Genomic DNA, 17,730 nt, shown 5'->3' on the forward strand with positions numbered 1-17,730 from the left:
AAACTGGCGTATCTCTTCAAATACGCGAAAAAACGGCATTGGGGAAAATTGAGCCCTAGAAGTGAGCTGTGCCTAAGGCATGTTGGTTCTTCAGTTATCCTCACTATAACTTATAGGCCCAATATGCTTTAAGTGCTTTTTGTCAACACTAAATACACTAATAAACTGTGCCACAGAGTTACAGGGTGCCTTACTGATACTTTACAATTGCCCAGATTTTTCTGTCAAAATAACAATGCAACAATAACAATGGTACTTGCTGTTATTTATGTGCAAATGGTGCAGTATCTGCAAACGAATGCCAGTTTGAGTACACACCCATTATCCCTGTTCTTTGACTCCTACCTCCTAACCAATTGCCTATCCAAGCTGATAGGTTGCCTCCAATTCCATGCACACTCATTTTTGTTAAGTCTCTTGGGTGGAAACTTGTTGAATGCCTTATGAAGTCCATATAAATAATATCCATAGACACTCCCTTATCTACCACGTTAGTTACCTACTCAAATGTTGACTACCCTCTTGCTCTTAATATATTTGAAAAAACCTTAGTTTCATCCTTGATATCCCTTGCAAGCTTTTTCTCATTTTCTCTTTTTGCGGCTCTTACCACTTTGTGGCCCCAAGTTTCCACATGCGGCAAAACAGGCGCCCCTCCGAGCTGGGCGCTCGTTTTTCGCGTCGAAAACGGCGCCTGAAAAAAAACGCGCTATTCTCGAGCGCTTTGCAGCTCGATGTCAGCTTGGCGCGGCGCCCAGGAGGCGGAGCCTATCACTCGCGCCGATTTTGTAAGTAGGAGGGGGCGGGTACCATTTAAATGAGTTTTTTTCGTGCCGGCAACCCTGCGCATGCGCGTTGGAGCGTTCGCGCATGCGCAGTGTGAAGGAAACATTGGCATTCGGCCATTTTTGTAGTTCTTTGCAGCTGTTCATTTTTTATCATTTTTTAATAAAAGCACATTGCCCTTCCATGATCAACACTGAGGCTTCTTGCAGCAGTGAGAAGGCTGCAGGAAGCCTCAGAAGTTGAGGCAGCCGTTTCCCGACGGGCCCGACCGACGGCAGGGGGACCTCCCCCCCCCCCCCCCCCCTTGCCGTCGGGGATGGCTGCCTCAACTTCTGAGGCTTCCTGCAACCTTTCCCCCCCCCGCCGGCGGGAACGGCTGCTGCCGTCGGTCGGTCGGGCCCTCACTGCCTTTTCCCCCCCCCGCGGGAACGGCTGCCTCAACTTGTGAGGCTTCCTGCAGCATTCTCCCTGCCTGAAGCACTTTCACACAGGTAGGAACATAGTTTATTTAATCTTTTCTTTGCTTATAAATTTTTATTCAGGTTGGAATTATTTGTATAATATTTGTATAAGTATTAAGGATTTATTGTAGAATTTAATGACTTCCCTTCCCCCCCACCTCGTTCCGGACGCCTAATTTGTAACCTGCGCCTGATTTTTTAATGTGTAGACAAGGTTTTTTCAGGCCTACAAAAATCTTCACTTGCTCCATTCTAAGTTAGTTTGGAGTACGTTTTCACTGTGGAAACTTTCAAATCAGGCGTCAGTGTTCGGACACGCCCCCTTTTGGAAAAAAAAATTCTGTTCAAAAGTGAAACTGTTCTAAATGACTAGAACTGCAGAAAACTTAAATGTGGAGAATTGCGATTTCTAAGATACTCCGTTCTCTACCAGTTGCTCCTAAAAATCAGGAGCAAATCATATGGAAACTTGGGCCCTGTATTCCATGCCATTCTTTTATATCTCATCTAGTCCGCGGGATCTCTACTGTTCTTTCCCTTTGTATAAGCTCTTTTAGTTTTATACTATCTCCCATTTCCTTTGTTGACCAAGCTTGTGGGCTGGGACAGATATTGAGTCTGATTGAAGTCAAATTTGGATAAACCTAACGCCCATTTTTAGGAAACTTATTGCTAAGCGTTACTTTCCCCATGTGCTTAATGCTGGGAAAAAATATTACCGTCGTCCACTTTTTTTGGGCGGAATCAGCAGAATGGGTGAAATCAATGCCCATAATATCGCCCAGCGTTACTTTCTGCACGGAATTAACGCCGAGATTCAATAATATCGCCTGCCCACTTTTTTTTCTCGTGAAGAGCATATTTACCGAAACTAATGCCCAGCAGATCGCCAAGCGTCAATTTCACCACCTCACACACATATCGCCCACAATATCGCTCGCCCAAAAAAACGCCCACAAAAAGTGGAACTGTTCTGACTGAATGCCAGCGGAGTGGCTGGCATTTTTAAAATCCCACTCTTGCGTGAGGAGCTGATATCTGAATGATTTGCCTGAAAGAGCGTTGATGTGAGTGACAACGCAGACATCAATGGTGCCCATCATCTTGGTGCCAGTTAAAGTTTACATTGATTGATAAGATGAAAGGGTTAAATACAATTTAAGGAATCACCATTGTGTAACAGTGCAGCTATCTGAGACAATGTGCAACAAGGTTATGTTTAATGACAAAAATTTTATACCAACATTGGTCTGAAATCATAAGTATCACAGGCAATAACACCAACCCCCACCCACACCCCACTTTTTCCACCATTGACATAAATCACATGTTCAACATGTCCAGCAACACAGAATATAAAGGCAAAGCAGGAGCGTGGTCCCCAGTCCCATATATTGCAACAAATTGCATACACCCAGATGGAGATATAACACAGCTATCACCTGCGGACATGCACCTCACTTTCCTTCCCCCTTCCCCTTCTTCTCCCCACCTCTATCCCTTCCTCTCCTTGCTCCACGGCACCTGGACGAGGAGCTCCTCAGGTGGTGCCTCATTGTGGGGAGATGAAGGCAGATGCGGTGGTTGGACGGGTACGGGAGCGGAGGGTGCTGAGGAGGCAACATTCTCTGATGCAGAAGTAGGATCTTGGCCCTTGTTCTCATCTGTCGTTCGCAGCGGGGGTGCGGAACCTAAGGGGTGGAGTGCCACACTCGGGGACCACTGGGAGGCCTGTGCCAGCAGTGTTCCTGGCTATCGCATCCAGGGACTCCGCCATCCGCGGAATGTATTCGGTCATGGTGCCGGAGATGGTGGCCAGCTGTCGGGATATGCCCCCCTATTGCTTCGATGAGCTGGTCACCAATGTCTACAGTCCTTCTGGACAACTGTACCATCTCTCCGCTGTCATGTGGCGCTCTTGGAACAGGCCTGCCGTGTCCACAGGACCTCCACCGGGCCAGCGCCATCCTAGGGACAAATGGAGTGCCCTGTGGCGAGGTGCTTGGGGCCAGTACCTCCAGAGTGGAGGCAGGAATGACCGGAGGACCACTAGATGGCCTTGGGGTGGAATGGGTTCTGGAGCGTGGCAATGCAGATACCTCGAAGTCCGCGCGCTCATCCATGGAGAACAGACCCAGCGGATTGACGGGCGAGAATCGGAGCTCCACAGCACCAAATGTAGGATCGTCCGCCGAGTCCTGGGATGCGCTGCTGGCTTGCTGGCTGAGCTGCAAAGCACAAATGGATTATTAGAGGAGAAGGGGATGCTAGGGTGACAAGGTGAATCCAGCGCTACACACAGCATATGCACGACAAAAGCACCACTGCTCTCAAAATCATCGCAGACATCACATTTCATGACCATCAACACATTTGCATTCCAATGATTTTCATTAGGCCATCATTATTTCTATGACAATTTTAGAAATCATCTATCATATATGATTGTTCGGATATGAGTGGGTGTGGCATCTATTGACTTTACATCACGCAATGGTGTAAGCTTTACTCACGTGGCATCACTTCAGGGTCTGCAGATGCGTCCGTGGCTGTCCGGGTGTGCTTCCCCACGAGCTCGAGCACACGCTCCTCCATGTCAGTGATGTCGCTGGGGACTGGTGGCCCCTCACCTGTTCGCCTCTGCACGGACCTCATCGTCGATAGTTTCTTCTGTAAAAGGTGACAGGACGACATGGCATGAGATCATTGTGTGATATCATCATTGCTTGGTACTGTCACAGACATTGATACAACACATAACTGACAGATGTAATCATGATAATTATGATAATTAGCATTGTTTACCAAAAGATGTACACTGTGACTGCAGGCTTTGAGTAAAACATTCCCGGCAAAAGTGAAAGACCTCACATCTGATGATAGTCACTCATGACTGTTACAAATCACATTATATAGATACATAAGTACATGTAAATCAATGTAATACTCTTGCGGATCCCACAAGATCGTTCCATCGTTTGCGGCATTGGTTGCCCTCACGCACCTCGTTGGTCGCCGACGAGACCACCTCTGCTATCTCGGTCCGTATCTTCTGGTATGCCTTTGGGGTGGGCTTCCCACGCCCTCCCTGTGTCAAATCACCCCAGCGTAACTCGACCTCCTGCAGGAGGGAGGCACTTGCCTCGTCCGAGAACCTCCTGGCTCTTTTGCGCCCTCCAGTGTGTTCCTCTCCTACCTCACTGCTCTCTCCAGCGTCAGTCTCCACAGCGTACTGTGATGCCCTGATGCCTCCTCCTCTCTCTCCATTATAGGCCAAATTTGGTCAAATATGTGGTTGGTATAAGCTACTTTTTGTTTGCCCACTTGCTGTGAAGCTCTAAAGTCTCCCTCCTTCCTCCCAAAGCAGCCACATCACACCCAGGCACGTCTTCAGTCCCTCTGAGCTCCCTCTCTGACTCCTCTTCTGCGCAAGTCATGATGACCCTTGACCTCCAGAATCGCGGGAATCGAGCGTTGCCGTGCCGTTGCTAAGGACGGTCACACTTTACGGCAGAAGGTCAAAAAACTTTAACACTACCGCCCATTTTATATCGCTCCCGGTAACGCCCATTTTCAAAAGTGGAAACTAGGTGCTTTGAGAATGGGCGAGAAGCTGGCAATCTGAAAACCCTTCTTTAACGCCCACGTCGGAAATATCGCCCAAGCACAAAATTGGAGGTTCTAGCCCCAGGTCCTGAGATGCATATGTGTCATTCTCGTGATGTTATCATGTAGATTGCATGCTTTGTGTGTTATATACAACGTGTACAACACAGAGTGTGCATGAGGACATTCTGTATATGAAGTACTGTATCTTGCAACTTGATCTTCAGTGTGAAAAATAGGGAACAATTGGAGGGGGCGCGGGAGAGTGGGGGTGGGGGAGGCGGGGGTTGGAAAAATGGAGCGAGAATCCTTTTACTGATCCGCGAGCCCGAAAAAAATCTGAAGTTACGGTAAAAATTGCTAAAAGCTGACTATCGTGATCTGATCAGTTAAAGACTGGTGTTCAAAGATGGGAAGGGCAGCATAGTTTAAAATGTAGCTTTTAACACACACTGCTTGCTTCAATACAGTCTCTTAATTTGGTGTGTATTTGTGGGACTCGAAATATAATTTTAAAATTGCAAAAGTAGTTCTGCTTATAGAATGCATAGTGCAAGCCTCTTAAAAAATAATGGAATTTTGCTGTGGTCTATTGTGTATCTCGTAATTGCTACCTGAAAAGTGTATAATTTTGAACCATTTTTGCTTTGGCTTAAAAAAATGTATAACGTGAGAATTTCCTTTTAATGTGGCAGGAGATGGAACTAAACACATTTCTACAGCTTTTTTGGCACTACTTTTGAGAGGTCCAGTTGTGCACCCTCACATTTTCAGTTTGCGTCAATCTTCAATAGTCTTCCAGATAGCATTCTTTTAGATTGTATATATTTGTCCAAGTAACCTATTCTTGTGATCACAAATGTAATCTTTTCACAATTTGACATTTCTTTGCATTAGATTGGTATGGGGCTTGATTGATACTTGTGAAAACTGGAGACACAAAAATCTTGATGCCCAATTTTCATTGGCTATCAGCACCAGAAAACTCTCAGCACTTTCAGAGCTATATTCTTATTCAAGGAGAATTAAATGATAGCTGGCACAATTGATTCTGTTTTTAATAGAGTTTCTTTTTCTCTTTCCAGCTAAAGTGAACATATTTTTCATTTTGTTTTCATTTGGCATAGTGCCAGCAGTAATAATGGGAATGGAGGAATCTTGCTTCTTGTGTAATGTGGATTGCAGGTTGGTTGAGTGATGTTTTTTCTCTTCTACAGATTACTTACTTCAGTCTTTGGTATTACAATAAGCAGAATCAATCTCGATGGGTGGATCTAGAAAAGCCCATCAAAAAGCAGCTGGATAAATATGCCATTGAACCTACAGTTTATTTTGGTGTGGTATTCTACGTGCCAAGTATTATTCAACTGCAGCAGGAGATTACAAGGTATGGAACATTAAGGCTCAGTACTAGATTCTATTTGGAGAAAATACCTCAAAATAGTCTTCAAGTTAGCACTTAAACAGTTGCTATTGATTACCTCATGACCTTGTTTTATTATTAAATAGGAAATTCAATACATTGTGTACAGCATTTACATGTCCAAGATTCAAAATGGAATAGAAAATGCTAATAAGGCCATCGACCTGAAACATTAACTCGATTTCTCCCTCCACAGATGCTGCCTGACCTGCTGAGTATTTCCAGCATTTTCTGTTTTTATTTCAGATTTCCAGCATCCACAGTATTTTGCTTTTGTTCAAAATGGAATAATTTGTCTAGATCTTACTCTTTAAACACCGAGTTTAAGCTAAAAGTCCTTCAATCCTGAATCTCAGGTCAACAGAATGTCTGGCTATGTTACTTGTGCACATGCAATTAAATCTATTAAATTTGCAGTGGTAGGGGTCATATTGGCCATAGCACCCTTGGGATAGGGAGAGCTAATGTTCCTGTTCATCATTGTGCAGTACCTCCTGGCATAATTAGGGAAGAAAATTGTGTATAGCGTTAATTATTTCAAATGCTGCAATTTGTTTCTGCAGATACCAGTATTATCTTCAACTGAAGAAAGATATTTTAGAAGGTCGCATACCTTGCACACTAGAACAAGGAATTCAGCTTGCTGGTCTAGCTGCACAGGGTAAGGAAAAATTAATTGGTTGATAAATATGCTATTGCTTCCAAATTCTGAATGGCAAGTAACCTTAATACAGTCTCTTAGGATTTATGAAAATATGAAAGCCACATATCTGTTCTGGTTTTCCAATTGATTTTATCTCTATACTTAAAGTCAATGAGCGAGTAGATCCATCTCCGGCCAAGTTGTAGCATGTAGTTACTGTCCTTATTTTCCCCTACCCTTTGTCAATATTGTACCTGTTCCTTTTCAATTACTGTCTCCCTCCCTCTCAAAATCATATAATTTCCTTTCTCCAAAAATAAAACAACCATCGACCCCTCTCTCCTTGCAAACTACCACCCCATCTCCAAACCCCTTGCCTCTCCTGAGGAGGACGCAAAGAATCTACAAAGGGATATAGATAGGCTCAGTGAGTAGGCAAAAATTTGGCAGATGGACTATAATGTGAGTAAATGTGAGGTTATCCACTTTGGCAGGAAAAATAAAAAAACAAATTATTATTTAAATGAGCGATTACAAAATGCTGCAGTACAGAGGGATCTGGGGGTTCTTGTACATGAAATGCAAAAAGCTAGCATGCAAATACAGCAAGTAATCAAGAAGACAAATGGAATGTTGGCCTTTATTGCAAGGGGGATGGAGTATAAAAGTAGAGAAGTCTTGCTCCAACTGTACAGGCGTTGGTAAGACCACACCTGGAGTACTGCGTACAGTTTTGGTTTCCTTATTTAAGGAAGGATATACTTGCATTGGAGGCAGTTCAGAAAAGGTTCATGAGGTTGATTCCTGAGATGAAGGGGTTGACATATGAAGAAAGGTTAAGCTGGTTGGGCCTATACTCTTTGGAGTTTGGAAGAATGAGAGGTGATCTTACTGAAATATACAAGATTCTGAGGGGGCTTGACAGGGTAGATGAAGAGAGGATGTTTCCCCTCATGGGGGAATCTAGAACTAGGGTGCACAGTTTCAGAATAAGGGGTTGCCCATTTAAAACAGAAATTAGGAGGAATTTCTTCTCTCAGGGGGTTGTGAATCTTTGGAATTCTCTACCCCAGAGAGCTTTGGAGACTGGGTCTTTGAATATATTTAAGGTGGAGATAGACAGATTTTTGAATGATAAGGGAGTCAAGGGTTATGGGGAGCGGGCGGGGAAGTGGAGTTGAGGCCAGGATCAGATCAGCCATGATCTTAGTGAATGGTGGAGCAGGCTCGAAGGGGCCAAATGGCCTACTCCTGCTCCTATTTCTTATGTACTCATGTTCCATAGTCCTTGCACATGTTGCCTCCCAAATGTGTGTGCATCTTTCTCACAACTCCAGGTTTCAATCTCTCCAGTTGGGTTTCCATCCCTACCACAGCACAAACACGGCCCTAACCAAAGGTACAAATAACATCTTCTGTGATTGTGGCCATGGTGTATTATCCTTCTTGTCCTTATTGACCTCACTGATGTGGTTGTCCATACATCCTCCTCCAACATCTCTCCAATGTCCAACATCTCTCCAATGTCCAGCTGACAGGGACTGCACTCACATGGTTTCACTCTTAACCCATCTGACCATAGCCATACTATCTCTTCCTGCCCCATCACCATTGCTTCCCAAGTTCCTCAAAGTTCTATCCTAGGCCTCCTATTATTCCTCAACTACATGTTGCTCCCTTGGCAATATCATCTGCAGAGATTGGGTCAGCTTCCACATGTACACTGATAACACCCGGTCACCTGTCCACTGCCTCTGAGCTGTTGAACAGCTTTGTCAGTCATCCATCTTTGATGAGCCGCAATTGTCTCCAGTTAAACAATGGGAAGACCAAAGCCATTATCTTCGACCCCTGCCACAAGCTCCATACTCTTGCCACTGTCATAGACTGAATAAGGCTGTTCGCCATCTTGGCTGAGCTTCCAGCCCCATATCCTGTGCATCACAAGGACTGCCTACATTCACCTCTAACATTGTCCACCTCAGCCCATTCATCCTATACTGACATTTCTTTGTGCAGCTAACTCTGCCAGTAAACCAAGATTTCTCACCTCAGATAATGTCAAAAATTGATGTAATCATTGTAAAGAATGTGTAAGTAATACCTCAGATCCATCTCATGAACATTGTGATGTCTTTTAAATACCTGCACAGATTTGTACTAGACTTTGAAGTCAGCTTCTGGATTTATTTCAATAATTGGTGAGCTGATAACTACCCAGATATTTGTCTGCACTCTCGCTGGCACAAACATCTTATTCTTAACAGGTTACAATATTTTAACAGATTTCTAAATAAGCCAGACAAGTGTCATACTCACCAGTTATTGTGTTCTTAATGAAAATGCATGTTCTGAAGAGTTTTTGTCGAACCATGCGTCTGAAACTTTCCACCTTGTTCTTCAGAAATGCTCTTCCAGATTTTTCTTTTCCTTTCCACTTTCCTGTGACACCCCTCCCCCCCCCCCCCTCCCCAACCTAAAAATTGTACTTGATAACTTGGCTTATTTTTGAAAATTGGGAACTACCTATTCAACCAATCTTGTGTACGTTTTCAGGTGTCAGTTCTAAAGTGCTTTTATTTTGTTTTCAACAATGATACAAGCTTAATGTGCCACCACAGCATTCAATTTTATTTCAATTACACGTTTGCTTTTTGTTGCTTGCATTAATACTGCTCTGAGGAAAGTGTAATCCCAGAAGTTTTACTGTTATATCTTTGTTCTAATCGTAATATTTTCACTGAATTATGAAATGGATTTCAAACCCATAGACTATCAAAACACTCTCCAGGTGGCAGTTTTTAGTGTGTTTGATTATCTGTGTAATCTCTGATTCTTCTCTGATTTTTTTTTTTTCTTCAGCTGATTTTGGAGACTATGATCAGTATGAATCCCAAGACTTCCTATACAAATGTGATCTTTTTCCAGTTGTAAGTTCTGTTAGTGTTATATATTGTAGAAACTTTTAAATTGAAGGAGTTTTTTTTAAGAAAACAATTACTAGCTGTTACAAAGTAGGAAGTACTCTTTCTACCCAATCCTGACTTATCTCCATGTTCCAAGGTCTGTGGTAGGTGAATATTTTAATGGAAAAAAAATTGATTATTCAAGACAGTTTTATTTAATTTTACTGCCCATAGAGTATCTAAGGTGGCATATGAATATCATATTGTTATGGGGTCAGTAATTTTATAAAAGTTTAGACTTTACATTTGTTTATCCTGTGTGATATTGAAATGAAGGTGAACAATTGATAAAGCGTTACATCAGAAAATTCCAGTGGTTTATGTAGTTTAACTTCCTTTACTTAACAAAACTATTTTGTTTCCTATCCACCGCCCCACCCCCAAACTCCCCAAAGAATTGGATTCAAGATGAGCGGATGCTTCAAGAAGCAACACAAAAAGTTGCTTCATTATATCGGAAATTCAGGTGACGTATATATTTTATATTGATCTTTCCCAGCCCTCCACTGCACTGGTAAAAGATTCCGCAGAATAGTGAGATATATATTCAGTCACTCGTGGCAACGATTCTGATCTCTCAGCTGTGCTGTTTGGGAAAGTGTTTAACTGAGACCAAAAGTTTCCTCTTGGAGATCAGAGAAAAATTAGAATGGAGTGAGGTCATTCAAGCTGCGCTTGTGTACCTCAATCCAGCAGATTCAGAGCAGCATTGCAGATATCTGAGCGTTGTTGTTCGGCTCGGGGAATAAAGAGAACCGGGAGAAAAATTTAATTTTATATTATAAAAAACCTGCTATAGTCGTACAACATCACTGATATCTGTCAGTGAATTTATTCAAACTAAGACATGTATTGGAAAGGACTTTACAGTAAAATTGTAAGAATGAAAAGGCAAGGATCAACTAAGTGAGACCTCTGGCAAAATAAATACTTTTAAATGTAGACATTTAAAATCTTTTTTTAATTAAGGAGTGAGTCAGATGAGCCTTCTGGATTGCTTTTGTCCAGCTTTTTCTATTTTAATTGACAAGATAATATTCTGGATGTTGTTTCTGAAATCCATCTTGTCGTATTATGTGCGAAATTGAAGTTTGCTAACTCTTTTTACATTTATTTTATATTCTGCTTTATTTTTAGGGGTCTTACTCCCTCTGAGGCAGAGTTATTGTATCTTCAGGAGGTAGTGAAAATGGAAGGCTATGGCCATGAAAACTATACAGCCAAGGTATGAAATGGAAAAAAAAAGTTACAAATAAGATTAAGAAACTAAGAGGAATGTAAAATATTTTGGACATGCTTGTTATAAAGAAGGATTTGTAAAGGTTTGTGAGAAGGTATGTTTAGTATATTTTTTTAAAAATAAAACCTATTCCAGAAATGGGCCCAACCCACAACATAACTAATTGAACAGCTTAACTCTAAATATAAATTTACATTAATTTAAATTGCCTTAAATTTCTAATAGAAGAATTTGCATTATATGATAAAAGTAAGTGATAATTTTGCTTTGCTGAAAGTAGGAAAATATTAATGTTGATTTGCAATGCAATCTTCTTTCATTGCATTTAATTTATCTAACCGTCCTAAACAGTAAAGGGCTTCCTCAGCCAACGACATTTTCACAGCCTATTCCAGCTAATTATTCAATGTGATCATCTGTGAGTTATCTGAATTTACTTGCACTGAAACTGAAACACATTAACTGAACTCAGTGTAAGAAGAATTTCAGAACTACTCTATGTTGAAAGCTATTCTTTGGAGCGGGAGCGGGAGATCGAGGTCCAGATAAAGGGGCCCGAGAGTCGGGAGGAGCCACGGGAGCGGGAGATTGAGGCCTAGATAAAAGGGCGCGAGAGCGGCAGATCGAGGCCTAGATAAAAGGGCCTGAGAGTCGGGAGTAGCCAAAGGAGCGGGAGATCCAGATAAAGGGGCCCGAGAGTCGGGAGGAGCCACAGGAGCAGGAGATCGAGGCCCAGATAAAGGGGCCCGAGAGTCGGGAGGAGCCAGCTGCTGCAGGAACAAAAAGTAAAAAAATCAAAATCGAAGTGTATCGTCAGAGCTAAGCGGGTAAGTGATTGGCTGGTGGATTGGTGAGTATTTTTATTTTTATTTTTATTTTCAGTAGGAAACCTTTGGCATTGTTGTAAGTTAGATCTGCAAGTAAATATATGTGATCTTTATTATCTAAGGAGAGCCCGTTAATTAAATCGGCTGTTTGCTGAGTAGCGGTTGAAAGTGTTGTGCTAAGGTTTAGAGTTTAGTTCTACTTGATAGTTGCGAGTGTGTAACTAGAGGGATTGCAGCGCAGCGCAGCTCAGCTCAGTCCCGTGGGATTGCACATCCTGTGGCAATTGTCGAAGTCCCGGATACTTCGCAAAGCCGGGACGACTACTGTGCAGGAGGTGTCTCCAGCTGCATCGACTCGAGCTCCGTGTTTTGGAGCTTGAGCGGCAGCTAGGGTCACTGCGATGCATCTGCAAGACTGAGAGCTACGTGGATAGCATGTTTCTCGAGGCAGTCACCCCACAGCTTAAGAGTGTGAAGGCAGATAGTGTTTGGGTGAGCCCTGGACAGAAGAGGAGGACTAGCAGGTAGTGCAGGAATCCTCTGAGTCCATCTCGCTCTCCAACCGGTACTCTGTTCTGAGTACTGGTGGGGGCGATGGTGGCTCTGGGGAGTGCAGCCAGAACCAAATCCATGGCACCACAGGTGGCTCAGCTGCACGGGGGGTGGGGGGGAGGAAAAAGAATGGAAGAGCTATAGTGGTTGGTGGATTCACTAGTCAGGGGAGCATAGATGTGACTTCAGGATGGTATATTGCCTCCCTGGTGCCAGGGTCAAGGATGTCACTGAGCGGCTGCAGGGCATTCTGGGGGGAGAGGGTGAACAGCCAGAGGTCGTGGTCCACATCGGTACCAATGACCTAGGTAGGAAGAGGGATGAGGTCCTGCAGGCAGAGTTTAGGGAGCTAGATTAAAAAGCAGGACCTCAAAGGTAGCAATCTCTGGATTACAGCCGGTGCCATGAGCTAGTGAGTACAGAAACAGGAGGATACAGCAGATGAATACGTGGCTGGAGAGATGGTGTAGGCGAAAGGGCTTTAGTTTCCTCAGGCATTGTGACTGCTTCTAGCTTGGCAGGGGGATGGGAACCTGAAAATAGATTCAGTAGGGAGGGGAGTAAAGCTGGAATTAGAAAGCAAACAGAAAGAAAGTGAGTTTGAAGGAGAGAGGAAGCAAGCAGGAAAAATGGATAAAAAAACAAACTTAAAGGCACTTTGTCTAAATGCACGTAGCATTTGTAACAAAATAGATGAGTTGACAGCACAAATTGAGACAAATGGGTATGATCTGATTGCCATTACAAAGCCGTGGTTGCAAGGTGATCAGGACTGGTAATTAAATATTTAGGGGTATTTGACAATCCAGAAGGACAGACAAAAAGGAAAAGGAGGTGGGGTAGCTCTATTGATAAAAGATAGAATCACTGCAATAGTAAGAAACGATATTGGCTCACATGATCAGGATGTTGAAACAGTTGGCTGGAGATAAGGAACAATAAGAGGAAAAAGTTACTGGTGGGCGTAGTCTATAGGCTCCCTAACAGTAGCAACTCTGTTGGTCGGAGCATAACCAGGAACTAGTGAGGGCTTGTAAAAAGGAAACAGCAATAATCATGAATGATTTTAACCTCCATAAGTGATTGGACAAATCAAATTGGTCAAGGTAGCCTTGAGGAGGAGTTGATAGAGTGCATAAGGGACGGGTTCCTTGAGCAGTATGTAACAGAACCAACCAGGGCGCAGGCTATCTTAGAACTGGTCCTGTGTAATGAGACAGGATTAATAAACAATCTCCTAGTAAAGGATCCCCTTGGAATGAGTGATCACAGCATGATTGAATTTCAAATTCAGATGGAGGGTGAGAAAGTTGGATCTCTAACCAGCGTACTAAACTGACTGAAGGTATGAGGGCAGAGTTGGCTAAAGTGGACTTGGAAAATAGATTAAAGTGTAGAACGGTTGATGAACAGTGGTGTACATTTAAGGAGATATTTCACAACTCTCAAGAAAAATATATTCCAGTGAGGAGGAAAGGGTGTAAGAGAAAAGGAAGCCATCCGTGGCTAACTAAAGAAATAAAGGACAGTATACAATTAAAAACAAGAGCATACAAAGTGGCCAAAATTAGTGGGAGGACAGAAGACTGGGAAGCTTTTAAAAGCCAGCAAAGAATGACTAAAAAATGATTAAGAAAGGGAAGATAGACTATGAAAGTAAACTACCACCAAATATAAAAACAGATAGCAAGAGTTTCTATAAGTATATAAAAAGGAAAAGAGTGACTAAAGTAAATGTTGGTCCCTTAGAGGACAAGACCAGGGAATTAGTAATGGGGAACATGGAGATGGCAGAAACTCTGAACAAATATTTTGTATCAGTCTTTACAGTAGAGGACACTAACAATATTCCAATCGTGGATAGTCGAGGGGCTATGGGGGGGAGGAACTTAACACAGTCACAATCACTAAGGAGGTGGTACTCAGTAAGATAATGGGACTAAAGGCAGATAAATCCCCTAGACCTGATGATTTGCATCGTAGGGTCTTAAGAGAAGTAGCAGCAGGGATTGTGGATGCATTGGTTCTAATTTACCATAATTCCCTGGATTCTGGGGAGCTCCCAACAGATTGGAAAACTGCAAATGTAATGCCCCTATTTAAAAAAAGGAGGCAGACAAAAAGCAGGAAACTATAGACCAGTTAGCCTAACATCTGTGGTTGGAAAAATGTTGGAGTCCATTATTAAAGAAGCAGTAGCAGGACATTTGGATAAGCAAAATTCGGTCAGGCAAGTCAGCATGGATTTATGAAGGGGAAGTCATGTTGGACAAATTTGCTGGAATTCTTTGAGGATGTAACGAACAGGGTAGATAAAGGGGAACCAGTGGATGTGATGTATTTGGACTTCCAGAAGGCATTTGACAAGGTGCCACATAAAAGATTACTGCACAAGATAAAAGTTCACGGGGTTGGGGGTAATATATTAGCATGGATAAAGGATTGGCTAACTAACAGAGAACAGAGAGTCGGGATAAATGATTCATTCTCTGGTTGGCAATCAGTAACCAGTGGGGTGCCGCAGGGATCAGTGCTGGGACCCCAACTATTTACAATCTATATTAACAACTTGGAAGAAGGGACTGAGTGTAACGTAGCCAAGTTTGCTGACGATACAAAGATAGGTGGGAAAGCATGTTGTGAGGAGGACGCAAGGAATCTAGAAAGGGATATAGATAGGCTAAGTGAGTCGGCAAAAATTTGGCAGATGGAGTATAATGTTGGCAATTGTGAGGTCATGCACTTTGGCAGAAAAAAATAAAAGAGCAAGTTATTATTTAAATGGAGAAAGATTGCAAAGTGCTGCAGTACAGCAGGACCTGGGAGTACTTGTGCATGAAACACAAAAGTATAGGATGCAGGTACAGCAAGTGATCAGGAAGGCCAATGGAATCTTAGCCTTTATTGCAAAGGGGATGGAGTATAAAAGTAGGGAAGTCTTGCTACACCTATACAGGGTACTGGTGAGGCCACACCTGGAATATTGCGTGCAGTTCTGGTTTCCAGTCTGGAATACTGCGTGCAGTTCTGGTTTCCATATTTACGAAAGGATATACTTGCTTTGGAGACAGTTCAGAGAAGGTTCACTAGGTTGATTCCGGAGATGAGGGGGTTAACTTATGAGGAAAGGTTGAGTAGGTTGGGCCTCTACTCATTGGAATTCAGAAGAATGAAAGGTGATCTTATTGAAATGTCTAAGGTTATGAGGGTGCTTGACAAGGTGGATGCAGAGGATGAGAGGATGTTTCCATTGATAGGGGAGACTAGAACTAGAGGGCATGATCTTAGAATAAGGGGTTGCTCATTTAAAACTGAAATGAGGAGAAATTTCTTACCTGAGGGTTGTAAATCTGTGGAATTCGCTGCCTCAGAGAGCTATGGAAGCTGGGACATTGAATAAATTTAAGACAGAAATAGACAGTTTCTTAAACGATAATGGGTTATGGGGAGTGGGCAGGGAAGTGGAGCTGAGTCCATGATCAGATCAGCCATGATATTGAATGGTGGAGCAGGCTCGAGGGGCCGTATGGCCTACTCCTGTGTTCCTATTTCTTATGTTCTTATGAATGTTCCATTTAGTACAAAGTCAAAAATAACTGCAATACAAGCATAAATCACTCCGCATAACTGATGCAGAGCTTTTCCGAATCGGCATACATATGTATTTGAATTTTGGTTATTTTTCAGTGCTTCTAAAATTAAATATAATTAATGTGGTCACATCTCCTACTCGGAAGGCAAAAAGATAACATGCTGCAAGACAACTATCTAAAAACTTCTTGTCTAGATTTATTGTTAGATAAATATATCTATATATTTGTCTGTTCCTAAAGGGCACAGCTGGATACTGATACAGTACAGTACCCAAACTTGCACAACATATAAACTGATTTAAACTTTTTAAAAGAAAAAGGGTTGGACTCCAGGTCTAGAGCCCCCTGGATGTCGAGGAGCATACAGGGTAGGATAAGGGGAAAATGGGAAGATTTTGTCAGGTACAGAAAGCCGAGAGGTGTATAGAAAGTGCAAGGGTGAAATTAAAAAGGAAATTAGGAAAGCAAAGAAAGGGCATCAAAAAACATTGGCAAGTAAAATCGAAGAAAACCCAAAGATGTATTATAAATACAAAAATAGCAAGAGAATAACTAAGGAAAGAATAGAGCCTATTGTGGAAGTGGAAGACGTGGGTATGGTTCTTAATGAATACTTTGCGTCTGTCTTCACAGAAGAGAGGGGCCATAAAAATATTGTAGTTAAGTAAGAGGAGTGTGAAATATTAGATGGGGTAAACAGAGAGAGAGAGGATGTATTAAGAGGTTTAGCGGCTTTGAAAGTAGATAAATCATTAGGTCCGGATGAAATGTATCCCAGGCTGTTGAGAGGCAAGGGAGGAAATAGTGGAGACTCTGAACATCATTTTCAAACCTCCCTGGCTACAGGATTGGTATCAGAAGACTGGAGGACTGCCAACGTTGTACCATTGTTTAAAAAGGGAGAAATGGGTAGACCGAGTAATTACAGGCTAACCTCAGTGATGGGAAAATTATTGGAAAAAATTCTGATGTACAGTATAAATCGTTATTTAGAAACTCATGGATTAATAAAGAACAGTCTACGTGGATTTGTTAAGGGAAGGTCGCGTCTGACTAACTTGATTGCATTTTTTGAGGCGGTAACAAGGAGGGTCGATGATGGTCATCTACATGGACTTTAGCAAGGCCTTTGACAAGGTCCCACATGGCACGTTGGTCAAAAAACTAAAAACCCATGGGATCCAAGGGAACGTGCCAAGTTGGATCCAAAATTGGTTCAGTGGCCGGAAGCAAAGGGTAATGGTTGACGGGTGTTTTTTTTGACTGGTAAACTGTTTCTAGTGGGGTTCCACAGGGCTCAGTACTAGGTCCCCTGCTTTATGTGGTATATATTGATGATGATGATTTGGACTTAAATGTAGGAGGTATGATTAAGAAGTTTGCAAATGATACAAAAATTGATTGTGTGGTTGATAGTGACGAAGATAGCTTTAGACTGCAAGAAAATAGCGATGGACTGGTCAGGTGGACAGAGAAGTAGCAAATGGACTTCAGTCTGGAGAAGTGTGAGGTAATGCATTTGGGGAGGTCGAACAAGGCAAGGGAATATACAATAGATGGTAGGATACTGAGAAATTTAGAGGAAAACAGGGACCTTGGAGTGCATATCCACAGATCCCTGAAGGTAGCAGGA

At 42.6% G+C, this 17,730-nt stretch overlaps 1 protein-coding gene across 1 annotated transcript in view; it reads left to right on the plus strand.

The window, feature by feature from the left end:
- The window catches only part of LOC139262778 (tyrosine-protein phosphatase non-receptor type 21-like), a 93,274-nt gene that overhangs the window by 33,240 nt on the left and 42,304 nt on the right, over positions 1-17,730 (plus strand). Inside the window, exons 3-7 of the mRNA XM_070877929.1 lie at positions 6,071-6,240; positions 6,840-6,937; positions 9,782-9,849; positions 10,281-10,351; positions 11,023-11,110. Coding sequence (XP_070734030.1) covers positions 6,071-6,240; positions 6,840-6,937; positions 9,782-9,849; positions 10,281-10,351; positions 11,023-11,110 — 495 coding nt within the window. The remainder of the gene's footprint in view (positions 1-6,070; positions 6,241-6,839; positions 6,938-9,781; positions 9,850-10,280; positions 10,352-11,022; positions 11,111-17,730) is intronic.

Source organism: Pristiophorus japonicus, chromosome 4 (assembly GCF_044704955.1).
Source record: "Pristiophorus japonicus isolate sPriJap1 chromosome 4, sPriJap1.hap1, whole genome shotgun sequence".
NCBI lineage: Eukaryota > Metazoa > Chordata > Chondrichthyes > Pristiophoridae > Pristiophorus > Pristiophorus japonicus.